This window comes from Manihot esculenta, chromosome 1 (genome assembly GCF_001659605.2).
Source record: "Manihot esculenta cultivar AM560-2 chromosome 1, M.esculenta_v8, whole genome shotgun sequence".
NCBI classification, from domain to species: domain Eukaryota; kingdom Viridiplantae; phylum Streptophyta; class Magnoliopsida; order Malpighiales; family Euphorbiaceae; genus Manihot; species Manihot esculenta.
This window is the reverse complement of record NC_035161.2, coordinates 42,351,826-42,377,788: the sequence shown is the minus strand read 5'-3', so window position 1 is coordinate 42,377,788 and position 25,963 is coordinate 42,351,826. Positions and strand designations below refer to the sequence as shown.

At 35.6% G+C, this 25,963-nt stretch overlaps 2 protein-coding genes across 6 annotated transcripts; one reads left to right on the top strand and one right to left on the bottom strand.

Moving 5' to 3' along the window:
• Positions 1–579: 579 nt before the first annotated feature.
• Positions 580–18,671, top strand: LOC110616493 (CCR4-NOT transcription complex subunit 1). Of its 4 annotated transcripts, none has more exons than XM_043949968.1 (51): positions 580–871; positions 1,573–1,870; positions 1,962–2,190; positions 2,308–2,647; positions 2,764–2,877; positions 2,982–3,110; positions 3,192–3,383; positions 3,505–3,699; positions 3,899–4,036; positions 4,197–4,319; positions 4,412–4,665; positions 5,135–5,238; positions 5,545–5,639; positions 5,720–5,959; positions 7,209–7,400; positions 7,491–7,563; positions 7,677–7,744; positions 8,515–8,660; positions 9,222–9,330; positions 9,431–9,577; positions 9,716–9,763; positions 9,840–9,968; positions 10,049–10,282; positions 10,386–10,526; positions 10,640–10,731; positions 10,819–10,924; positions 11,164–11,259; positions 11,352–11,504; positions 12,274–12,456; positions 12,548–12,780; positions 12,860–12,995; positions 13,078–13,194; positions 13,352–13,396; positions 13,544–13,621; positions 13,761–13,877; positions 14,017–14,143; positions 14,221–14,321; positions 14,410–14,553; positions 14,632–14,715; positions 15,215–15,361; positions 15,538–15,669; positions 15,765–15,803; positions 15,884–16,030; positions 16,100–16,161; positions 16,698–16,851; positions 16,927–17,118; positions 17,208–17,312; positions 17,515–17,649; positions 17,730–17,981; positions 18,160–18,261; positions 18,344–18,671. In XM_043949968.1, exons 1-51 carry the CDS (start codon positions 773–775, stop codon positions 18,491–18,493), a joined length of 7,266 nt encoding a protein of 2,421 aa, XP_043805903.1. In that variant the 5' UTR covers positions 580–772; the 3' UTR covers positions 18,494–18,671. The 4 variants fall into 4 exon arrangements, with proteins under 4 accessions (XP_043805903.1, XP_021614572.1, XP_021614564.1 ...); XM_021758880.2 differs by having other exon boundaries at positions 12,860–13,001; positions 17,754–17,981; XM_021758872.2 differs by having other exon boundaries at positions 12,860–13,001.
• Positions 18,672–19,196: 525 nt separating this feature from the next.
• Positions 19,197–21,226, bottom strand: LOC110616509 (protein transport protein Sec61 subunit beta). Of its 2 annotated transcripts, none has more exons than XM_021758891.2 (2): positions 21,041–21,094; positions 19,197–19,586 (listed from the first exon to the last, which is right to left on the bottom strand). In XM_021758891.2, the coding sequence occupies exon 2, from the start codon at positions 19,582–19,584 to the stop codon at positions 19,336–19,338; it is 249 nt and encodes an 82-aa protein (XP_021614583.1). In that variant the 5' UTR covers positions 19,585–19,586; positions 21,041–21,094; the 3' UTR covers positions 19,197–19,335. The 2 variants fall into 2 exon arrangements, 1 of the variants encoding a protein (XP_021614583.1); XR_006348325.1 differs by lacking the exon at positions 19,197–19,586 and adding an exon at positions 19,593–19,832 and having other exon boundaries at positions 21,041–21,226.
• Between the last annotated feature and the right edge of the window lie 4,737 nt (positions 21,227–25,963).

The following is a 25,963-nucleotide window of genomic DNA, read 5'->3' as shown; positions in this document are numbered from 1 at the left end:
CATCGTTTTATAATTTTAATATTATGATAAGTATTTTAATACTTTTTATGTATTTGTTTGAATTATATATAAAAAAATTTGTCATTACTGTATTATTAAGCTGTATTATCAGTCATTATCCTAATATATATATATATATAATTCAAAATTAATTTAATGTGTAGAAAATTGATGGAGAGACTCAAATTCTCAACCATATTTTACACTCAAAGGAAACTATCAGAATACTTCATCATTAACTTGTGAATCTTGGAATTTTATATTTAAATAATTTTTTTATATGTGGAGTATTAAATTTCATAAACGAGAGTATTATAAATTATATGCTTTTGAAAATCTAACAGGCCTATTATTTTATCAATTAAAATCATATTCTCATCTTTATATTTTTATCATTATTTAATGTGTTTAATTAAACGTTTTATAAAAATAAATTATGACACTTAAAGCTAATATTTTCAGTCATTTTTATTCTCAAAATGTTTGAAAAGAAAAAAAAAAGAAAAGATAAATCCTAATGAGGACGTGGCGTAAATACAAAGCGAACGTATATATAAAAGATCACCCGCGGGTAACTGATGCGTTACCCAGAGGAGGCACCTCTTTGTCTTGGTTTGAGATACAGCTTCAAGCGCTCCCTCTCGTCGATTCTCAGTTCCCGCAATCTTCGAAACCCCCAACCTCCATATCTCATTTTTATATCTGCTTCTATAAACACACAAAAACTCTCTCTCTAGTTACAAACCCTAATCCCTCAGTATATCTCGTTGCCATGCCCAAGTTATCGTCAGCCATTCCGAATCAGATTCGGTGCTTGTTTCAGAGTTTGAACGAGGCCAACGTCGATTCTGTTCTCCAAGAACTCTGCCAGGTATCTTCTATTGGTCTAATGCGACTACTTTCTTGCCTCTATTTATTGCACTGATCATCAATTCTCAGTCACCATGTTCACTTCATTGAAACCCTTACATCTTTGATCTTCTCTTAATTTTGGATAACACGAACTTAGGTTAAAAACCTGGCGATTTCTATCCCTAATTCTTTAAGTTTTTATTTTATTTTATTTCCTTTCCTTTTTTTTTTTTCTTCTTGTTGTATTTTCTGTCGTCTTCCATATATGTCTTAGAAGTTGTTTCAGTCTTGGTCCTAATGTATGGAGAGTCGACTTAATTGCTCGATTTAGCTGAGCCAAATTAAGTTTATTTACTCTTGAGTGCACCATGCCGTATACTTGCGGCTCCCATATAATGCTCAAAGTTTTATAATTTTCATGAGCTTAAATAAATTGTTTTAAACATTAATTCTTAATCCCCCTATTTGGGATGAATAATTTTGCAAGAATCAATTCATGTTATTTCTTTTCTATCAATTCTTTTGTTTGGAAAGAAATAATTCACTTTTTTAAACTTAAAAATAATTTCATTTTAAAAGGAATTAAAATCATGCATGGTTTTGTAAGAATTCAGTTGAATTATTTTATTGGAAAATGAATCATTCAGTTTGTTAGTAGTTCAAGATAAGCTTTTGTTGCCTCCCTTAGATTTATGCATTCACTGAGTTTCTTGCTGGCAGTTTATTGAATATGGAGTTGAGGGAAGTGTTCTGGTGCTCAAAACCTGCTTGGAACGCCTGCATTTTCACGGGACTGACTTGCAAAACGGTCAGCTGGAGTCGGTTCTTGTGTCAATTTTCAAATATCTTCTGGACAAACCAAATTTCAGTACGGTGCTTTGTCAGTCCCTAAGAAGCACAGAGATTAATGATGAATTCCTGGAAAATTTGTCTAATGTGTTACATTTATCTCTGTCTGAAAAAATTGGCATTGGTCTTGCTCTGTCCGATTCCGATATCATTGAAACCAGAATGAGTGGTGAGCATTTATTTTGTTATTATTTATTGTTACGAGTATTCTTGGGCTCTAGTTTCTAATGCATTGATCATATAATTTTTCTGGTTCCCAGCAAAGAAATTTTTCATGGCTCAGGTTGAAGCATTGTGTGCAAATCCAGTTTCTATGAATTCTGCAGAGCAAATTCAGAATATAGTTATGTGCCTTCAGCGGTCTGAGGGCCTTTCCAAGCACGTGGACCACCTTTTGCGGATATTATCCTTATTGCAACCAAAAGAGTCATTTCCTTTTGTTTTAACTCCACTGCTTTCCGATGAAATGCGCGAGGCCAATTTTTTGAGGTTCCAGTTTTTGTTCCATTTTATTTGTCTTATTTACTTTCTTCTGCATGATTGATTTACATGTTTATTTTGTTGTCAATTTTCTGATATCATGATGGCTTTCTTTGTCATTTCTAGGAATGTGGGTCAGTTCCATGAATGCGAGGAAAATGAATTTGATGCACTTTTAGCTGAAATGGAGGAGGAGATGTCCACAAGTGATATCTTAAGGGAATTGGGCTATGGATGCACATTTGATGCCTCGCACTGCAAAGAGATATTGTCTCACTTCTTGCCGCTGTCTGAGAGTACTATCTCAAAGATGCTTGGAACAGTTGCACGCAGCCATGCTAGCCTTGAAGACAACCAAAGCACATTTTTAAACTTTGGTATAGCTATTGGATGCAGCATTTCCTCTGATCTCCCACTGTTAAGTTCCTGGGATATTGACATCCTTGTGAAAACTATTAAGCAACTAGTGAGTTCTATTTTTTTTTTTTTGTTTTCTATTACTACTACTTTGAATTTGGCCTTTGCTAGTTTTTCTTTTCCTTCATGGTGAAAAGTGCACTTTATTGTCTTGCATGTATACAGGCTCCTGGTACCAACTGGGTACAAGTGATGGAAAATATGGATCATGAGGGATTTTACATCCCTAATGAGGAAGCATTCTCTTTCTTCATGTCTGTCTATAGACATGCTTGCCAGGTATATCTTGTTAATATGCTTAACCTCATGTTTTGGGATCTGTTCTTGAGATGAAGAGGCTTCTTCCTGGTTTGATTTTGAGTTTGTTTGATTTCTATATGCAGGATCCTTTCCCTCTCCATGCTATTTGTGGATCCCCATGGAAAAATACTCTGGGTCAACTATCTCTTCTCAAGTATGCTGTATTGGCCCCACCAGAAGTGTTTACCTTTGCTCATTCTGGAAGACTGCTGGTTGATGCATTTTCTATAATCTTTTTGTTTTCATTAACATGTAATGTGTTAATTTTAACTAGTGAATGATTGCTCACTCAGGTCTATCATGGCGCAGTACATGGTCATAAGCTTCAACTTGGACATGCAAATCATGCATGGTTATGTCTTGATCTTTTGGATGTACTTTGTCAACTAGCAGAGATGGGGCATTCTAGTTCTATTCAATCAATGCTTGAATATCCTCTGAAGCACTGTCCAGAAATCTTACTTCTTGGGATATCACATATTAATGTATCTCTATTTTAATTTGTATCTCAGTGATTTTTACCATTTTATTTTCCAAAAAAAAAAAAAAGAAACAGAAAGGAAAAAAAACTTATGGGGGTTGATAAATTGTTATTGATTATTGCAGACTGCATATAATCTTCTCCAGTATGAAGTGTCTTTTGTGGTTTTTCCTATGATAATCAAAAGTGGCACAGGCAATGGTATGATTCATTACCTCTGGCATATAAATCCTAGTCTTGTTGTGCTGGGATTTGTAGATGCTCACAATATTGAACCAGACTGCATTATCAAGATATTGGACATATGCCAAGAATTAAAGGTAAAATTTAGAATGAATTTGACTTTTGTTTAAACAATCTAGCAATGTGTTGAAGTAAAAAGGCACAGGTTCCTGTAAACTACCTGTCAATTTATGGGAACTTTTGGCATCTTTATTGTTCTTTGCTTTAAATTTTTGGAGAACATTTCTTTCATATATTTTTCGTTCATTTAACTTGTTTTTCTTATACATTTTGCAGATACTGTCATCAGTGCTAGACATGATTCCTAGTCCTTTGGGTATCAGATTGGCAGCCCTAGCTTCACGAAAAGAACTTGTTGACCTTGAGAAGTGGCTGACTACTAATTTAGTTACATACAGGGATTTTTTCTTTGAGGTAATTCTTGCTTGTCCTTCCATTTCTCTTAAGCAAGGTGTCATTGGTTAACGGAGTTCCCTAATTTTTGCGTGCTGGTAATCCAACCATTCTTACTTTATTTTTAAGTTATGACAATGGCAAAAAATGATGTGCTGAACTGCTTTTGGCAACTTCTCAGGAATGTCTCAAGTTTTTGAAAGAGGTCCAACCTGGTGGATCACAGGATTTTTCTACCAAACCTTTCCGTCATAGTAGTTCTATAACAGATATTTATATGGAGACCTCTTCTACCTTCCTGAAGGTTCTGCATTTACTCTTTTTTCTTAGTGCATGCTATCTCGATGTGTATCATTTTGTATCTCTTGTTTTTTCTCTTACTCCGTTTATTTACAGGTCCTCAAAACTCATACAAGCTTAATCATCTCCAGTCGACTTTCTGAGGAAATGGAAACGTTAAATCTAACAATTATGGACTCCAATCCACCGTTGCAAAGTGATGGCTCTGCAGATTCATCTACCCCTGATGGGTTTTCAGATGATGTTGAGGCAGAAGCAAATTCTTACTTCCATCAAATGTTTTCTAGTCAATTGACAATTGATGCGATGGTTCAAATGCTTTCTCGATTCAAGGAGTCACCTGTGAGAAGGTAAGAAGTCAAAGCTTTTACACACTTTCAAAGCTTACGCTGTTTTAATAGTCCTTTCATTTGTTTAGAATCTAAGTTATCTTGTTCAATAGGCTATTTGTAGTGGAAGTTGTATGAAACTTAAGCTTTTTTCATTAAGTGTCTTATTCATACCTTCTTAATCCTATGGTTGGCACATAGTCCATTCAAGTTGCCTCTTGTCACTTCAATCTCCTAAACAAATGATTCTGATTTTTTTATACTGTTGGCCTTTTATGACAGTGCAAGGTAGAGTTCTGTTATTATTGCTATCAACTCCCTGAGTTATTTTTGTTATTATGTGCTCTAACAAGTTTAAAAAGAAAATGCACTCATGAAGATTGTGGTTTTCTTAGTAGTTTGGTTAACAGGTTGTAACTGGTTAGAGGATATTTTATATGTATATTAATTTCACTTTGTAATGCTGATGATCCACTGCTTTAATTGACAGGGAGCAGTTAATTTTTGAATGCATGATCGGCAATCTATTTGAGGAGTATAGATTCTTCCCAAAGTATCCTGAAAAGCAACTAAAAATTGCTGCTGTTCTATTTGGTGAGTATTAATTATAGAACAGATAAAGTTTGACCCTGGTTTGTTTTTCTAATCTCACTGTTAGTGGTCGGATGCTTTGTGAAGATGTTATATAATAGTAGACTTGGTACTGACTCGTGAAGTTTCAGGGCCAACTTTGTTTCTATACCTATTATACTTGCTACATGAATATAATCATAATTAGTTATAATTGAGGCATCTTTGCTTATTTATTTCTCAGGTGATTTTGCAGTTTGTGCAATTATGCAAATGATATTGCAAATTTTCAGCATATTTATGAAATTCTGATTGCAAGTATCATTTCAGGTTCTGTTATCAAGCACCAGCTTGTAACTCATCTAACACTTGGGATTGCCTTGCGTGGTGTTTTGGATGCACTCAGAAAACCCCCTGATTCCAAAGTTCGTTTTTCTGTTTGTGTGTAATGTTCCTCTTATGGGTGTTTTTTTGTTCAATGGTTTTGATGCCTTTCTGCCTGCAGATGTTTGTGTTTGGGACAAAGGCTTTGGAGCAGTTTGTGGATCGCCTGATTGAGTGGCCACAGTATTGCAACCATATCTTACAGATATCTCATCTTCGTGGTACTCATTCAGAGCTCGTTTCTTTCATTGAACGGGCACTTGCCAGGATTTCATCAGGTCATTTGGAATCAGATGGAAGTAGCAATGCTTCTGCTGCTCATCATCATGGTTTATCTCAAGCAAGCTCAGGAAACGAAGAGGTATGCCATATTGTGTTTTGAATTTCAACTTATGGCTACTTAAGTCACAGGGAATAATATTCTACAGGTTGGTATGTTTTGCCATTACAAACGAATTGTCTTGAGCCAGATATACTTCATAACTTGCGAACCACTATTCTCAAACTATTTTGTTCACCTCTTTTACTTGCTATCATTGTAAAGAGCAGAGAAGCTGTAGTTGAGGAAAGGAGCAACTGAAGTTGATATTGCATGGGAAATGCACCAGATTATGGATTTAAGTCATGGTTATGGGTAAAGAAGAAGGTCCCATAAAGTGATGGCTTTTGCTATGCAAATCTTTTTGAAAAAAAATTAATAATCATAAATACATCAAATAAAGACATTAAGCTATCATCCCTAGCATTGATTAATTAGAAAGTAAAATAAAGAAATCCAAAAGTTTTTTTGATGTTATTTTTTAATTATTTATGTATTTTGCATTTTTACTAACACTAATTCCTGAAATAGTTCAGAATTAGAGAAAAAAATCAGAGAAAAAAAAAATAGCATCAATATAATTTTCTGCATCAAGCTAAAAAAGCTAAAAACAAAAATAACTCTCAAATTGTAAGATGTGGATGTTTAGAACTAAAAATATAATCGATGGTCTTAGCCTATCATTGATAATCTTAGCTCAAGAGACAAGATGTAGAAGATTTGTGGAAAGATATCAGTTAGTGGAAGTTGAGGGAGAGAGTGTGCGAGACAGAGCAGCATAAAACTCCCGCAATACAAAAGAAAGCATGAAGATAGTTGCCTGCTCCCTCTAGAAAAGTACTTTTTTTTTTGCTTTTACATAATGTTGTTTTTTTCTGTTGGGGGCGGGGGCGGAAAAAAGCTAGCAAATAATGTTACGTAATGGCCATTGTTTAAAACAACCACCTCTAGTGTCTATCACATCATCAGCTACTGTTGGTTTTCTGGATCTCTGAACTTTAGTGCTTGCATTATATCTTAGTGCTACCAGATGCACTCCTAGTCTCCTATTCTGGATGCTCATTTACCATGTTGCATTATGTAACATTTGAGGAAGCACTACCTTCTAGGTTTTGAAGGCTTGGATTAGCTGCAAATATGTTTGGAGATGTTAATGATCATATATTACCATTCATGACACGCTCTTGCAATCTTATAAATGTATTCCATGGATCAACTTGTTAAATTGATTAATGATCTCTGGCAGTTGTGTTTTTCTTTTTGGCTCCCTAATTCGGGATTGATATTGCAGTTGAATAGTGTTAGTATCACACCGCCTGTGCAGCAACTTTCCTCCACACTTCATGTTCAAGAGAGACATGACAGTCCTATTGATGACCGTCATAAAGTCTTCATGGCTTCATCTAATGAGACCAAATCTCTTTTATCTGCTGGAGGGAAATCTTTGATTGCTTCTTTAGGTGATAATTCAAGCACTCAGAAGGTGTGCCTTCCCTGCCAATTACATGTGTTGTGGTTAATGTTTTCCGTGCCATTGCTGTGTTGCATCTTATTTTTTAAGCTCCAAATGCAGATTGTGGCCAGTACTACAGCTATGTCTTCTTCTCATGGTTTCGTTCGTCCCTCTCGAGGAGCTACTTCTGCTAGTAATTTTCTATTGCTAAAAATTGGAGTTTTTTGATGTTAACAAGGAGCTGTTTGCCTTGTTTCTTTTAATGCCTTTTTTTTATATCATCATTACTTAACCTGTTTTTTGTAGGGTTTGGCTCTGCTTTGAACATTGAAACGCTTGTAGCTGCTGCTGAGAGAAGGGAAACACCTATAGAGGTACTCTATCCTTGTGCCTCTTTTGCACAAATGGCTAGTAAATTTGATGTTGGGATTGTCTTGTAATGAATATTATATGTTGATTATTTCGCACCTTCCTTATCTGTCTTATTCTTGCTGGTAGTTCAAACTAGTGCTTCAGTTGTATAGCAACTAAAAGTTAACAATCATTTGATCTTAAAATTTGATGTGTTGATTATTTATGGTACATGTCCGCATTTGCTAGCCTTGCATTCTCTTGGAGATTCCTCATTTGATGATTGTCAAGCCTGACAAAATTGTTGGTTACATACTGATGCTGCTTTATTTATTTATTATCTTTTCGGTATCTGGCTTTCTGTGGCCTAAATCTTCCAAAAAATTGGCTTGGATAAATGAAAATTGAGAATATGGATGATATTGTGCACTGTTTAAACATACATCTCCACTTCACTAAGCATGTATGGATTATTCCTACATGGTTTGCTGATTAGGGCTATGATTGGCATTGCTATTGAATGCAGCTGCTGTTGAGAAAATATCATTTCTTAAATGTGTTGGATGATTTTAGAAATTAATTCTAAAAGATAAAAGTGAAATGATTTAATTATAAGAATTAAAATAACAAAAAAACTTCCCCAAATTTCTGTTTTGAACACCTATGCTGGTGCTTCTTTCTGAAAGCACTATTTTGGCCTAGAACCTCAATTTCAAAACGAGCCTTAGGTTGTTTTTATCTTCATTTTAGATTATAGATTATAACTGGCCCACTTTCTTCATTCTGTTTACAGGCTCCAGCATCTGAGATTCAGGATAAGATATCGTTCATCATTAACAATATTTCATCTGCAAATGTTGAAGCTAAAGCAAAAGAATTTACTGAAATATTGAAGGAGCAGTATTATCCCTGGTTTGCCCAGTATATGGTTATGAAAAGGTGAGAAAATTTATATTTCTGCTTGCATTGTACTTTGTCCGGTATATGTTTTCTCTCTTTCCTTCTCTTCCTGCATGTGCAATATATTCATCTTTGTTGATCCCATCAGTCCATTATTGAGCCACTATGAGAACAAGAAAGGTTGGGATTTGTGTTCTTAGCCACGAGGATTCCCCCTTCCCAAGTTTGTTTCCAACTGTTATTCTCTGAATGTAGATAATTTAATTCAAATCACATACAACCTATTAGCTGTATGTGAGATTCTGTTTTGTGTAGAAGAAATTAATTTGCACATTATGTTTACACATGCATGTATGACAAATATGCTTATATATGTATGTATGCAAGTGTTGATTTATTTATTGCTAACAATTGCTTTATTTATATATTTGTATGGTTAGTTTGTGTATATATATTTGTCATTTTTCCAGTATGTATAAAACATAAGACGATAAATTGCTTTCGGCCTACCCAAAAAGTCTTGGCTCTGCAACTGTCATCAGATGCCTTGGAGCCTTGTTATTGTATGTCATATATCATCCCTGGCTCATGTCTTTGCAGGGCAAGCATTGAACCCAATTTTCACGACTTGTACTTGAAGTTTCTTGATAAAGTTAATTCGAAGACCTTAAATAAGGAGATTGTCCAGGCCACTTATGAAAACTGCAAGGTTTGTGTCGTTATTTGCTGCTCTGCCTGCACACTGGGTTTGGTGAAGGAACAGCTCCTTTGAGGTGGATGTGATATTTCATTTATTCGTATCATTTCAGGTTCTCCTAGGTTCTGAGCTTATAAAATCAAGTTCAGAGGAGCGGTCATTGCTAAAAAATCTGGGTAGCTGGCTTGGGAAATTAACAATTGGCAGGAATCAAGTTCTAAGGGCTCGTGAGATAGATCCCAAATCTTTGATTATTGAGGTAACTTTATTCCAATTCAGTCTTGTGCTATATTATTAATCCTCTTTAAATTTTGCTTCTTCACATTTCATATGCTCTTTGAGGATTATATGCTACTAATTGGATGTTTCATTTAAGAATTTTCCTTCGATCGTGCAGGCATATGAGAAGGGCCTGATGATTGCTGTGATTCCATTTACTTCAAAGGTGTACTTAAATTGACAATAATGCATTTCTTTGAACTTTAGTGTCATCGATACTTAACTTTCATTTCTTGCTGTAGATTCTAGAGCCATGCCAAAGCAGTCTAGCATATCAGCCTCCTAATCCTTGGACAATGGGTATTCTTGGATTGCTTACTGAAATTTATTCAATGCCAAACTTGAAAATGAACCTTAAGTTTGACATAGAGGTATAGATATATGTTGTATAGGCTCTCAGTTGACCAACGATTTTCATTCGAGAAGCTTTTTAATGTATTTGGTTTTTCAGGTTCTATTCAAGAATCTTGGTGTAGATATGAAGGACATAACACCCACTTCTCTTCTGAAGGATCGCAAAAGAGAAATTGAAGGGAACCCTGATTTCTCTAATAAAGATGCTGGAGCATCACAGCCACAGATTGTTGCTGAAGTCAAGCCTGCAATAACATTAAGTCATGCAGAATTACCACATGAAGCTGGCAATCCACCTAATTCTGCTGGTCATACGCATTTATTATCTCAGGTCTGTGTCTATTTGTTTTTTGACTGTTTGCTGAGAGTTATGTCCTATAACACATACATTAATATTGTAATTAGTTTGGTGCTCAACTGTTTGGTGCTTTTAGTATGCTGCACCTGTTCATCTTTCCACTGGGACTTTGATGGAGGATGAAAAACTGGCTGCATTAGGCTTGTCTGATCAGCTTCCTCCTGCTCAAGGACTATTTCAAGCTACTCCATCCCAATCACATTTTTCTGTCAGTCAGGTGTTCTAGCTGCTCTCTTTTTTTAATTATTTTATTTTATAATTTCTGTGCGAATCAATTGTCAATTGAGATCCTATGTGTTACTCACTTGCCAGCCATTATGTGATTTGCAGCTTCCAAACCCCACCACAACACCCAACATTGGAACTCATGTTATCATTAACCCGAAGCTCAATTCTTGGGGTTTGCACTTGCATTTTCAAAGGTTTGAAATCCTTACTATATCAACATTTTTATTCTTAATGAGTCATTCATCTTAATACCATAATATTCATCTCCTCATATTTTGCAGGGTTGTTCCAATTGTAATGGATAGAGCTATCAAAGAAATAGTGTCTGGCATCGTTCAGCGTAGTGTTTCTATAGCTACACAAACAACAAAAGAACTTGTCTTGAAGGTTTGCTGGCTGAAATGAAAGTTTTAGGTCCCCCTTTTAGTGTGTTGAATCTTTTTTTGTGCCGTTTAGTGGTCTCGTGTGCCTTATTATCTTACTTTTTTTTTCTTGTCTTTGCTCATGTTGTCATCCACATGTTTCATTGTCATAGTACCCGAATTTTTCATTTAACTACTACTTTATAAAAGCTGTTTTTTGTGGACTTATTTTTATCCATATCCTCATATTGGTGGAAATGGCAGGATTATGCCATGGAATCTGATGAGACACGAATATATAACGCAGCACACTTGATGGTTGCAAGTCTAGCTGGAAGTTTAGCTCATGTGACATGCAAGGTTTTTCTTCTATTTGTGTGTGTATCAAGAACTTATCAGTGGTATATCCTTCTTAAGTGTTGTTGATTGATCTTATGTCTTTGCTTTGCTAGGAGCCGTTACGTACTTTGATTTCAACTCAACTGAGGAATTCACTTCAAGGTTTGAGTGTTGCAAGTGAACTTCTGGAACATGCTGTGCAACTTGCTACAAATGATAACCTTGATCTTGGTTGTGCAATAATTGAGCAGGCTGCTACAGATAAGGTCTTACTTCAAGCTTTGATGGATAAATACTCCCATTTTCCCCTCTTGATGATGTTTTAGTCTCGAGCAATGTGCGCAGAGAAATAAAATAGAGGCCAAGATATTCCTCTTTTCTCTATGTGTGTGCATGTGTATGTGTGTGTCTGGGGAGTATGATATACTGATATCACTGATTTACCATTGAAAATGAGCTGGGCCAGAAATAGTTAACTAGGCAAGGAGTTAGTTATGTGTCAGAAGCAATATGCCATATCAATAATCATGTGTCAGTAAGTGATTGTGTGTAAAGAAGTGATCTCAGCATCGGATATTTGAGTCATTTGAAACTAAGAAACATTGAGAAGGGATTTGTGGGGCTTCAGTTAGCACTTATTAGCTTTAAGCGATTGGTTCATCTGTAATTTTAGTCAGTTAAGGTCTGCCTACCATTCACTGTCTTTTTGCTCAGGTATGATTCTAATTGGGCTTGGGTTTAGGTTGATTCTGAAAGTTGGCTTAGGTGTATCATGTGGAGAGATCCTTACTATATTTGTTAGGCTGGATGATTTCACAAGTAATTCTAGCTAACGCTTCTGCAGTAAAAGCAGGAAGTTGAATTTATAACGTTGTTATAGACATTAAACAGGAAAAAATTAGAACAAATATCACTAGTACTTGTGCTCCATGGGTAAGGTTGTAATTCTTCTAGAAATCATTGCATTGATAGATTTCATAGTGTTAGCAATAAGTTGATGGTGCATTTATTTTATTTTATTTCTTTTATATATAGGCAATACAAACCATTGATGGAGAAATAGCTCAACAACTTTCTTTAAGAAGGAAGCATCGGGATAGTGTTGGTCCAACATTTTTCGATGCAAACATTTACACCCAAGGTTCTATCAATGTTCTACCTGAGGCCCTCCGGCCCAAACCTGGTCACCTGTCTGTCTCACAACAGCGAGTTTATGAGGTATATACCTCTTAATCTTTGCATCCAGGGTATTAATTTGCTGATGAAAATGTAGCACCTGATGTATCCATCCTCATGTTCTCATTTTCAGGACTTTGTTCGGCTTCCATGGCAAAACCAATCTAGCCAGAGCTCACATTCTATTCTTGCAGGCTCTTCATCGTCTTCTGGTGCTCCTGGTCTGGCCAGTGCATTTGGTTCAGGTTCAGAACAACTTAATGTAGGCTACTCATCTACTCCAGGCAATTTAGGACTTGAAGCAGTCTCTCGGTCTCTAGACATGGCTTCTGATGCTATTGAATCTAATTCAGCTGCAGTTCCTAGGTATCTATTTTATTTTCAGTTTTTTGTCCATTATTCAGAACTTAAATTGCTAACATATTTAACTTGTGTAATATTCTAGTGGTTTGGCTATCCATACTGGAGCAACTGATGGCATTATCTCGCAGAATTCTGAAAACAATTCTGTCAGTGCTTCATTTCCTTCAACTGTTCCTTCCCCTGCCCCTGAACTTCAGTCAGGGGATACCTCAGATACTGTAAAGGTTGGAAGTTGTGTCTGTGTTTTATGCTGCTAAGTATTTTCATCATTGTTAACATGTTTTTCTAATTTATTGGAAGGAATTGGCTTCACAACAAATGTCTTCAGCTGCTTCTGATAGACTTTCAAGTGGCGTTTCAGAACCTACATTAAATACAAGAGATGCATTGGATAAGTATCAGATTGTTGCACAAAAGGTTTCATTTTAACTATTATGGCTTGTGCATTTGTTTTTCCTCCTCACACTGTTCGTTGTTTTTTTCCCAATTCTTTTTTTTCTATATATAATCACTGCTTATCGAGTCATTTGTCATTCTTTATGCATAATATAATCATGTCTTAAAATGGTTTTAGTTGGAGGCCTTGGTTAATAGCGATGCTATAGAAGCAGAAATCCAGGTATTGTTTCTTTGTCTTCCTATTCTAATGTTGTCATGATTTGTTTTCTGAATGTGGAACCATGTCTACTAGTTGCTTTCTGATTTTCATTTAAAACTTGCATGCCTTTAAATAAAAATGCATAGTCACATATAAATTTGTGTTCAGGGAGTAATTGCGGAGGTTCCTGAGATCATACTTAGATGTATCAGTCGAGATGAGGCTGCGTTGGCTGTGGCACAAAAGGTGTGCTTCCATTGCCAGCTATCTGTTTTGGTGCTTCTGATTGTCTGTTAATTCCAGTTTAGCCATTGAAGTGATCAACTTTATTGTAGATATTCTTGTATCCATTAATGCATCGAGTTCTTTCTCAATACCCATGCAGGTTTTCAAGGGTTTATATGAAAATGCATCAAACAATATTCATGTTAATGCTTGTCTTGCTATTCTGGCTGCTATTCGTGATGTTTGCAAGCTTGTGGTTAAAGAACTCACTAGTTGGGTATGTTTTACTGATCCTCCAGAAGGGATAATGTACTTATCACATTATTGCTTCATCATTCCTTTGAAGTGAAGGGTTGTCTGTTAAATGAATACATCAGAATTTTTCTAATTCCTCGGTTTCCAACTATCTAATGCAGGTGAGTTACTCAGATGAGGAGCGGAAGTTCAACAAAGATATTACTCTTGGCCTTATAAGCAGTGAATTGCTCAATCTTGCAGAGTATAATGTGCACATGGCAAAGCTTATTGATGGGGGAAGAAACAGTACGCATATTGAGAATCTCTCATATAATCAATAACACTGCAGTTGATGCAATAGATTAATTATTTGTTTTGTGCAGAGGGTGCAACTGAGTTTGCTATTTCTCTTATCCAAGCTCTAGTTATTGAAGACTCCAAAGTTATTTCTGAACTCCATAATCTTGTCGATGCATTGGCTAAGGTTCTGTATTCATTCATTCTTTTCCTTCTTTTTTGTATGGGTGTTTGCAAGCTGTTCTGTGCTTTTTCTTACTTATTTTGACTTTCAGCTTGCTACAAAACCTGGATCTCCTGAGTCGTTGCAACAATTGATTGAGATTGTTAGGAATCCGAATCCCGTTGCTGCTTCTGCTGTGTTGTCTAGTTTTGCTGTGGGAAAAGAGGATAAGATTAGACAGTCTAGAGATAAAAAGGTTACGAGAGAAAGAGATGCTATAATTAATCAGGCTTTTCCCCATTCAGATTTTGACACTTTTATTCTGTTGAAACAGGCTGTGAATCAGTCTATTGCAAATAGGGAAGATTATAGTAATGCTGAATCTGTGGAACCGGTTCCTGCTAATTTGCATGACCAGGTATAGCTAAAATTGCAGTTTGTTTTACCCGAGTATGTTAATATGTGATGCAAAATCCAGTCAACGTTGCTAGATGCTTTTACTTTGAGGACTTCTATTGGTTTTCCAATGCTGTTCAAAATTGAATGTTCCTTGCTCTTATTTGTAAAGCTAACTAGTAGTTCCTTTTTTGGGAGAATTATTAGGCGACTTGCTCTGGCTCTGCCTCTCTCTCTCTCTCTCTCTCTCTCTCTCTCTCTCTCTCTCTCTCTCTCTCTCTCTCTCTCACACACACACACACACACACACACACACACACACACACACACAGAATCACGCAGAAGCGTGGTCACAAATAGGCCAGGTACACCCACACAACCCTCCGGCCCAGCACATATTTTAGTTCTCATATCTATCTTGTTTTCCCTTGTTATTGGTATTGATTTAGAGTCTCTGCAATTTATTCTGAATGCTTTTAATGATCCATTTTAAATGTATATACTTTTACCATTTTATATAGGTTTCCAAGCTATTTGCAGAATGGTACCGAATATGTGAACTCCCAGCTGCAAATGATGCTGCATATACTCATTATGTACTACAATTGCATCAAAATGGACTATTGAAGGGGGATGACATGACAGATAGCTTTTTCCAAATCCTTACGGTCATTCTTCTTTTTCTTTTTTCTGTTTGGTTTTGGGGCATAATCTTGAAGATTGCAAATATAATCTCATGATATAGCTTTTTCCAAATCCTTAGGGTCATTCTTCTTCTTTTTTCTGTTTGGTTTTGGGGCAAAATCTTGTAGATTGCAAATATAATCTCATGATACTATTTCAGGAACTCTCTGTTGCACATTGCTTATCTTCTGAGGGGATTAATTCTGGTGGCCTGCAATCAACTCAGCAAGGGCACAGTTTGTCCTTCCTTGCCATTGATATTTATGCAAAACTTGTTTTTTCAATCCTAAAGGTATGCATTTGTGCTTGTGAGAGGCATTTTTTGGCTTTCTTGAATTTTATTTCCGAGTGGTAACTTCTCTGATCATATGTACTCTAAATTCTTAGGTGGAGCAGGGATCAAATAGATTCTTTCTGTTGTCAAAGGTGAATGTTAATCTAAGGATTGATTTCTTTTTCCTTCTTTCATTATGTGATCTATATGTATATTTGATGTCTTTAAACAGATTTTGGCCGTTACTGTAAGATTTATACAAAAAGATTCAGAAGATAAGAAAGCATCTTTTAACCCAAGACCATATTTCCGATTGTTTGTGGACTGGCTATTGGACCTTGTCTCCCCAGATCCTGTTATTGATGGTGCAAGCTTTCAGGTGCATCTCTCTCTCTCCCCCCAGACTTTGTTGTTTTTCTTAGACTAATGGTAGTTGCATTTGATACAGATCTTGACAGCTTTCGCTGGTGCATTCCATAATTTGCAGCCCCTTAGGGTTCCTTCATTCAGGTTAGATTTTGCAATTCTTCGTCTGCAAATTATTGATTCCAGCCAGAAATTTGTTGTTAAAATCACATCCTTGAGTGTATCAAAAGAAAGCGTCTTGTGCTAGATTAAAAGAAAAGAGTGGAAAATTCATGTGAATCTTATCTTTGTAAACCATAATTATGAAGGTAAAAATGCCTCCATGGTATTCATTTACTACATTCAAGATGTGATTGAAGCATCTGTGCTTGCCTTTCCATGTTCAATTTATTTTGGTGGTCTGCAGGCTAGGGGGCTTTTTTTTTTGGGGTAATATACCTTCATGGTATTCATTCTTGCTTGTGGGTTTGGAGTAGTTTTTCATTAATGTTCCAGAGACGCCTTCTTGCAACTGCCAAAACTGTTGGTTATCCTATTTCTCTTATTTGTCATAAAAAGCTGTTGCAGTTAATTGATTTCCCTTTGTGAGCCTGGATATTCTAAATGTGGAAAGTTTTTTTAAGGTTTTGGAATTTCTTTTTCTTTGTGTGTTCTTGCTTAACTTGGTTAAACTTGGTCAGCTTTGCATGGCTTGAGATGGTGAGTCACAGGAGCTTTATGCCAAAATTGCTCACGGGAAATGCTCAGAAAGGGTGGCCTTATGTTCAACGCTTGCTAGTAGATTTGTTCCAGTTCCTGGAGCCATTTTTGAGGAGTGCTGAACTAGGAATTCCTGTATGCCTCTCTCACTTGTTGCTTGTTTGCAGCTCATTTTAACTTCCTGTTGATTGATGTTGTTGTATTATGCAGGTTCAGTTTCTGTATAAAGGTACACTAAGGGTGCTGCTGGTTCTGCTTCATGATTTCCCAGAATTTCTGTGTGATTATCATTTCACCTTCTGTGATGTGATTCCTCCAAGCTGTATACAAATGCGTAATATTATCCTTAGTGCTTTCCCCCGCAATATGAGGCTGCCGGATCCATCTACTCCCAACTTGAAGGTGTTTATTATAATTAATGTGATGCAACTTCTATAATGAATCTCATAAATCACAAATACTGGACTTTGGTTCATGTTTCACTTTCGCAGATTGATTTGCTTCCAGAAATAAGGGAGGCTCCTCACATTCTCTCCGAGGTTGATGCAGCTCTTAAAGCAAAGCAAATGAAAGCTGATGTGGATGAGTATCTCAAGGTACTTTGGTCTTTTTACCTTTGCATACACTGGCTCTCTTGTTAATTTGATTAAAACTCCAATGCCTGGTTATTTCTTATTTGTTTATGGAGCTGATATTTAGACATCTGTTTCCTCATTTCAGAGCTACTTTCGCCCTTATAATTTTACTTATTATTGTGTTGCAATATCTTCTTAAATTTTTCTTGCCAACTCTCTGCAGACAAGACGGCAGGGTTCTTCATTCCTTACTGAATTGAAGCAGAGACTACTACTTTCAACCAGTGAAACTGCCTCTGCTGGTACCCGATACAATGTACCATTGATCAACTCCCTTGTGCTTTATGCTGGGATGCAGGTATCTTCTGGAGCATTGGTTCATCATTCATGTTTCTGCTGACACATGTTGGGGAATTAAACGCTTGTTATACTTATAAGGAATGGAACTCTCTGGAACTTCAGGCCACCCAGCAGCTGCAAGCAAGAACAACTCATCAGCAGTCAACAGGGAACACTGCTCACTTATTGCTGGATGCTGCTTTAGATATTTACCAGACACTTATGCTGGAACTGGACACTGAAGGGCGATATTTATTTCTGAATGCCATTGCCAACCAACTGCGTTATCCTAACAACCATACGCATTACTTCTCATTTGTCCTGCTTTATTTATTCGCAGAATCCAACCAGGTACAACTTTTATGGTTAGTGTGTGTTGGACATGTGCTTATGTGGCTGAAAATAGACGGTTGTTTTCCTGTTTCTGTAGTCCCAATTTTTGCTCTGTTGGAACAATTTTTACCAGCCAGAAATATAATTGTGAAATCTGCTGAAGCTGATGGATAAACATGTTTTTTTCCATGGGCAGGAAATTGTTCAGGAGCAGATCACAAGAGTCCTTCTGGAACGCTTAATAGTTAATCGTCCACATCCATGGGGCCTTTTGATAACTTTCATTGAGCTCATCAAGGTAACCTTTTGTTGTGATGTTGCATTGCGGAGTTAGGCGATGGTTTTATTCAGATATTAAGTTGATTTGTGTTGTCTATCAGAATCCTAGATACAACTTCTGGAACAGATCCTTCATAAGATGTGCACCTGAGATTGAAAAGCTCTTTGAATCAGTGGCAAGATCATGTGGGAGCTTAAAGCCTATGGATGAGAGTATGGTCTCGGGCTGGGTTTCTGAGGGTACACACTGAAGCTTCTGACATGCCTGTGATTTTGTAATGTAAATATATGGGATATGAAGTTGTAGGTTTAATGAAGTTCGTGGATGTTTTGATTTTCCTTTTAATTTTGCCTTTTGGTTGCAATTACAATAAAATGTTTGTATTTATTATACAGTTAACGACCGAGGTCCTCCTGGGTTTTAGTATTCTTCTTCTGTGTTTAAATTTAATAATGTTTGTTTTCATTAGATATAAATATAAAAGATCGTTATTTTTAAGTATTTTTTCGTTAATTTTTTAATTTTCATTTTTTATAAAAATTGAAAAGAAGCAAATATATAAAATGATTTATATTTTTTGATCTGATTTCTTTTAGAGGAGAATATATTTAGTCCTGATAAGTCTTAATAAAAGGGCATTATAGCAGAAATTACTGTGGAAATGATAGTTATTTTGAAGTAACAATATGAACTAATTAATCATTCAAACTATTTATGATAGAAATGCATATTATTTATATTACAAACACAAAGTCATCAGTACCATCAACCGGATATTGGTGGTGGCCGTTAAAATAGATGCTGTGCTGCCGGATACAAAACCACTAGAACTGTACCAACGTTTGCTACTCTCCAAATCTTTCATTCAGTGGAAGAAAATATATCCCTCGCGAATGAAGGAAAACTTTTAGGCTAATATCCAAAAGTGATAAATTCGGATGAAGAACAGAGCATTGACCTGAGAAATGATCAGCTAACTTTCCAAAACAAAATATAAATGTATTATAAATGTCTTGACCATCTTTCTAAAAAGAATTCAAAATGGACATCCAAACAACCAACTCATATTCAACTTCCGAAATTGACAATCCTTTAAGCTTCTCTACGGACAAAGTAGAGTTTACCCACAACATGAAGTATTGCGACAAAAGCTATGAATCCAATGCTCATTATCAGTACAACATTTGGAGAGATTTTGAGTCCAGGAGCATCATCAGTGTAGAACTGAAGCATAGTCCCAGCTGCTCCTCCTGAGGCCCCACCACTTGTTGTCCTCCTCCTACGCAAACTAGCAGCAGCTGCTGCGCTGCCTCTTGGGGGAGCTGTTCCACCTAAAGCCATTTCTGTACAACCAACATTCAAATAGTTCAGATTTTTTTTTTTTTTTTGCACATTGATCTTGTGCAAGCTCCTACAATCAATCACCATAATTATTGCCTCATCTCCACTCGTGTGACTAGCATACTTTATCCCCTATCATCCCACTGGCTGAACTTTAGCCCTCACCTCCACCCAACCCATTAATGCCAATCTCATGAGCTTAAAGAAAGCTCCATCTCTTGGGGGAGCTGTTCCACCTAAAGCCATTTCTGTACAACCAACATTCAAATAGTTCAGATTTTTTTTTTTTTTTTGCACATTGATCTTGTGCAAGCTCCTACAATCAATCACCATAATTATTGCCTCATCTCCACTCGTGTGACTAGCATACTTTATCCCCTATCATCCCACTGGCTGAACTTTAGCCCTCACCTCCACCCAACCCATTAATGCCAATCTCATGAGCTTAAAGAAAGCTCCATTATCATATAATTAATTGACTGGCTAATTAAAAACTATGTGACTTATTGCGGGAAAACTATTATCATGTTCGACAATAATAAAAGGCAAACTCATCAACCTCGTCAAATTTTGATATCCAAACAGATCTCATATATGTGACTTGCATATCAACAGTTCAATCAAAATTCTTATATCCGAGGGCAAGGTGCAAAACACACCACTAATTTTGTATCTATACTTTGCGAAAGCACTATTCCCTCCCAAAGATAAAGCTTATCCCTTATCATCCCACTGGTGAACTTTAGTCCTTCTCACCTCCACCCACCCCTTACACCAATCTCATGAGCTCAAGGAAAAGCTCCGCTATTATATAAACAATTGACCCGCTAATTAAACACTATGTGACTCATTGTGTGAAGACCAAACCGACAATAACCATAAGACAAACTCGTCAACCTCGTCAAATTTTCATATCCAAACAGAACTGGTTGGTTTGATGCAATTTTGCAAACAGTTTTGTGAAACCCTTTTCAAGCTTTCATTAATTATGATGATGATATGCACAGTAATTAGCCCATTTCTACATAACATCAATACGGATCTACATAACCAATTTCTGATAAATTTCCACAACTATCAAAGTTGATAGTAAAATGGAGGAATTATTGATCTCATTTAACAGATCTTTAATCTGTAAGCCAAAATTTAGAAGTAACAATTAAAAAGAAAATCCAAAATCACCCCAAAGATAATCTAATTACGGGATGTACAAACATTGATTAATTCAGCGAAATAATTCAGACCTAAATGAGAAATTATATCCTAATTAAAAACACCAACATCAGATCCATAAAAGGTTCGCGAGATAGATCTCAACCGTAAGGCAACGTGAATTCGATAACTAAAAGGCATATCTAATAGGATCTGAAAAATAGATCTATCAAAATCGCATATGGTACATGTTGATTTGAAGAAAAATAAATAAATACAAATACAAGAGGAGAAATGAACTGACCTGAATCGACACGGAGAACTCGGAGACCGGCGAGAATTGAAGATTGGAGAGTCGAATTTGACTGCGACGTTGTTCCCTCCTCCGTTTATATGGTGTGGGGGGGGGGGGGGGGAATGTGTACACGTTTCTTCTCCACGCATAAACAACCAATAGATATCGGCCACGTCAAGCTTCAAATAAGTTTCTTTTTTTTTTTTGCAGACCTGCAATTTCCCATCAAATGACAAACTACCCTAAAATAAATTTTTATATATAATTTATTCTGAAAGTTTTATTTTTAAGATAATTAAGATTTATCTCAAAAATAAATTTACAATTTTTATTATAATAGTATTTTTTTGTCTGAATTATAATTGTAATTGAGGATTATTTCTTTTGTATATGTTAACAGACTGAGCAAAACTTTTCGATTGAACATGAATCTGATTGCTATTAAATTTTTTTAGAACAAGTTAATTAAATAATTAAAATTTAATCTGTAATTCTATATATTTAAAAGGGTAAATTATAATTTAAATTTTAAATTTTAATATAATTAATAAATTAATTTCTATATTTCTAAAATCAAATATTTAAATTTTTATAAAATTAATCCGTTTAAATTAAAAAAATTTTTATTTATAATTTCGTTCATCAATAAAAAAACAGAGATAAAATATTTTAAATATCTAAAATATTCTCATAAATACTTAAATCATTTTCAATAGAAAAAAAATTTAATGTATCCTTCTATTTTTAAAATTAATTTTTTAAATTTCTTTATATTAATCCATCTAAATTTAGAGTTTTTTAATCTATTATATATATTAATTTTAAATTAGTAGATACTTAAATTTATTGTGAAATTATAATTTTTTTAAATTATTTTTTATAAAACTTTACTTGATACCACTTAAAAATAATTGAAGTTGTAAATATTATCTAAAAGTTTTGAAGTTATTAATATTTAAGTATTTTAAATAAATAAAAATAAAAAAATAAAAAGTGTAATAAAGGGTCAAAATATTTAAATTATAATAAATGAGGACTGACCGATTATAGAGAAATTTAAGTGTATGATTTTAAAAATATAGAGAGTAATTTATTAATTATATTAAAATTTAAAAATTCGAGTATAGTTTACCTATTTAAGATATTTTCAAACGTAAAAAGGATAGAGAAATCTCTAATCTAGACAGACTAATTATAGAGAGAATTAAATGTATAATTTTAAAAATATAAAAATTAATTCGTTAATTATATTAAAATTCATACCAGACTAAATTGTAATTTTTTAATTTAAAATAATAAAATTTGGTTTGATATTAAGTAATAAAAATAAAAAGTAACTTTTTAAAATTATTATTTTAAATATATTAAATACTAATGTTGAGATTTAATAAAGAATAGGTTTAGAGTATATTTTGGTATACTCGGTTTATTACTTTCCCTGGCTTCCTTTTATTCCTTTTCTCTTTTTTCCTTTAGTGACATGTAACTGTCGTCACGCACTCGTACCTGTAATATCCTGCTAGACTCTGGTGTCGAAATTCCAATCTTCCAACGAAATCTCTATTGGAACCCGGAATCTCAAAGCTGGAATCTCCTCAGAAAAGATAAAATAAGGTTTTTAGAAAATGAATTTTAAAAATTTTAAGGTTTTGAATTAAAAAAAAAGAAAAGAAAATGTTTTGAAGGAAAACCCCAGGTTTGACCGCCGAAAGTGGTGCTGCCGTGGGACCTCCCCTTTCGACCCCCGAAGGTGGTTTGTCCAGCCACCTATAAGAGACCTTCAGCCCGAAAATGTGAGGGTTTTCTCTCCATTTTCGGGCAGAGATGAGTCATTACCCTCCTTTCGTTGTTCTTGTTGTTTTTCCTTCAAATCTCTTAGAAAGTTCATGAGTTTTCTCTTGTTTTTGAAGATTTGAGTTTAAATCCAAGTTTTTAAACCTTAGAGACCTCCGGAAACCGTTTTACCTCATCTCCACGTTGGGGTTGTTGTCACCCTTAAATCTCCAAGAGGTAAATCTAAATTTTTGATTTTCTTATGTTTTAATCAAGTTTTAAGAAGAGGTAAAGGGTTAAAAATGCATGAAATGGTTAGATCTAAAGTTATAGGGTTTGAGTTGGGTTATTAATGAATGTTTGCTCTTGTGTTGTTTTTGTTGTTACTTGTTGAAGATTAGGCTAGTTTTTATGCCCCTTATGCATGTTGAGTGATTTGTTATAGATTATAGGAAGTAAATATATTAATATAGGAAGTAAATATTGATAGATGGGTTAGTTGTTTAATCTTAGGGATTGTATAATTATAGACTTGATTTTCTTTCCTGTTTAGATACCGTCTTTTATATATAAATAGATTGTAATCTTTATTATGAAATACAACATCAAATATTATATTTCTACATGGTATCAAAGTCAGGTTTGTAGAGATTTATTTTCTCTCTCGTCAAGTTTTAAATTTTTGGAGACTCAGGACTCCTGTTCTTTTGTGTTATCCATCTAAGATAATATTTGTCTCTCACCTTTCACCTAGAGAGGATGCCAAAGTCGCCTTGCAGCTCCCTTGTCAGATTTGTGGTTCGTTTGCCGTTTGGGTGTTGGGTGAAGGCGTCTTTTTGATACTATTCATTTGGGTTACCCATAAAGAGTAACTTTTGGAGTAACTTTTGGAGATTTAGGACTCTATTTATTTGGGTTACCCATAAAAGAGTAACATTTGGAGACTTAGGGCTCTGTTCATTTGGGTTACTCATAAAGGGTAACATTTGGAGACTTAGGACTCTGTTCATTTGGGTTACTCATAAAGAGTAACATTTGGATCTGTTCATTTGGGTTACTCATAAAGAGTAACATTTGGAGACTTAGGGCTCTGTTCATTTGGGTTATTCACAAAGGGTAACATTTAGAGACTTAGGGCTATGTTCATTTGGGTTACTCACGTAGGGCTCTATTCATTTGTGTTACTCATAAAGGGTAATATTTGGAGACTTAGGGCTCTATTCATTTGGGTTACTCATAAAGGGTAACATTTGGAGACTTAGGTCTATGTTCATTTGGGTTATCCATAAAGGGTAACACTTGGAGACTTAGGGCTCTGTTCATTGTTCATGGGAATTATTCATCAAGTATTGTTCACGGGAATTATTTATCGGGCACTGTTCACGAGTACTGTTCATCGGGGGGGGGGGGGGGGGGGGGTTACTGTTCACGAGTACTGTTTCCCGGGTACTGTTCACGAGTACTGTTCATAGGGTACTGTTCACGAGCACTGTTCATAGGGTACTGTTCACGAGTCATAAGTATTGTTCACAGATTCGAAATTCTATTCACAGTAAGGTGTTTTACCAAGCTGAGAAAATGTGGTCTCCCATTCTAGTGCTGAATCTAAATGTCGAGTCATGGCAAAAACCGTTTGTAAAGTTTTGTGGATACGTCAATTATTGGAAGAAGTTGGGTTTACAAATTCAGTGTATGTTAAGTTGTATGGGACGAGTTGATTATATATGTAACAAGTTGGGCATGATTAACATTTATACTCCTACGTGAGGGGGAGTGTTATAGATTATAGGAAGTAAATATATTAATATAGAAGTAAATATTGATAGATGGGTTAGTTGCTTAATCTTAGGGATTGTATAATTATAGACTTGATTTTCTTTCCTGTTTAGATACCGTCTTTTATATATAAATAGGTTGTAATCTTTATTATGAAATACAATATCAAATATTATATTTCTACATGATTATGCATGTTTTTGAGATGGTTGGGTGTGAGGATTGGAGAGTTGGGTGGCTGTATGCATAGGGCAGAATCGGGTTCTGCCTTGCTGGAGAACCCAAGTTCGGCCGTCGAAGTAAGATTCGACCGCCGAACTTGCTTGTGGAGGCAGCTTTTTGGCCGCCTGATATGTCCCCGAAAGCATTACTTTCGGATCTGTGATGGGGTTTAGGCCACTAAACCCGCCTCCGAAACTCCCTGACTTTCGGATCTGTGTGGAGTTTAGGCCGCCGAACCTGCCCCCGAAAATCTCTGACTTTCGGATCTGTGAGGGACCTTCGGCCGACGAACATGCCACCGAAAGTCCCTTGCCCAGCCTTCTCTTGCTTATTTTGTATGCATGCTTTGGCATGTTTTAGGGGTTTGGGGAGTTATTTAGAGTTATATAATAGTTATGTTTGGTCCCTCATTGGAGTCCATCTGTGTAGGATCGGATCTGGGAGACCATAGAGGCCTACAGTGAGATAAGTGCGTCAGTTTAGGCGAGCGTCAGCCAGAGGTGAGTAGAACTGAACTATCTTTTTAAAGTAACCAAACTTTTAAGTATGTTCATGCATCACTAATGCCATGTATATGTATTAGGTTATTTTGCATTAGAATTCACGAATATGATGCATTGTATAATTTACTGTTGGTGTGGATGGATGTTGGATGACCCACTAGCCCTCTAGTATAATATGTTATGACAGATACGGAAAGACCAGGGCTTGCCCATTCTACGCCCCTGATACTATTTAAGGGAAAGATCAGGGTTTGCCTATTCTACGCCCCTGACATTATGGATATATTATGTTATGTTTAAGCGAAAGTCCTGAGGAGCTCCGTCGAGGGCCGGGCACATTGGAATATGTAGAGGATTACTGGTGACAAGTCTATCTTGATGTGAATTATTTGTGTTGTGATGCATTTCATATGAGCATATGTTTATTAAACTGTTTTTATGTTCTGCTCACTAGGCTCTTATAGCTTATTCCTTTCCTCTAACCCCAGGTTTGCAGGGTCCAAGATAACTCGAAAAGTCGGCATAGTAGCAGATATAGCCTAATGTAATAGAATAGTTGTGGACATGTATTGTTTTAATGGATTAGAATTGTACTTGGTCCTAGTTTTCTTTACCTTTGTAATCCTGGTTAACATGATCTTTATGTAAAAGTTTTTAA

What these genes read in the sequence shown, in the direction of transcription:
- LOC110616493 (XM_021758872.2), top strand. Translation starts at nt 773, where the DNA reads ATGCCCAAGTTATCGTCAGCCATTCCGAATCAGATTCGGTGCTTGTTT. An exon ending in CCTCTTCTACCTTCCTGAAG is followed by an intron (nt 4,320 to 4,411) that starts GTTCTGCATTTA and finishes GTTTATTTACAG; the next exon opens with GTCCTCAAAACTCATACAAG. An exon ending in TGATTCCATTTACTTCAAAG is followed by an intron (nt 9,764 to 9,839) that starts GTGTACTTAAAT and finishes TTCTTGCTGTAG; the next exon opens with ATTCTAGAGCCATGCCAAAG.
- LOC110616509 (XM_021758891.2), bottom strand. Translation starts at nt 19,584, where the DNA reads ATGGCTTTAGGTGGAACAGCTCCCCCAAGAGGCAGCGCAGCAGCTGCT.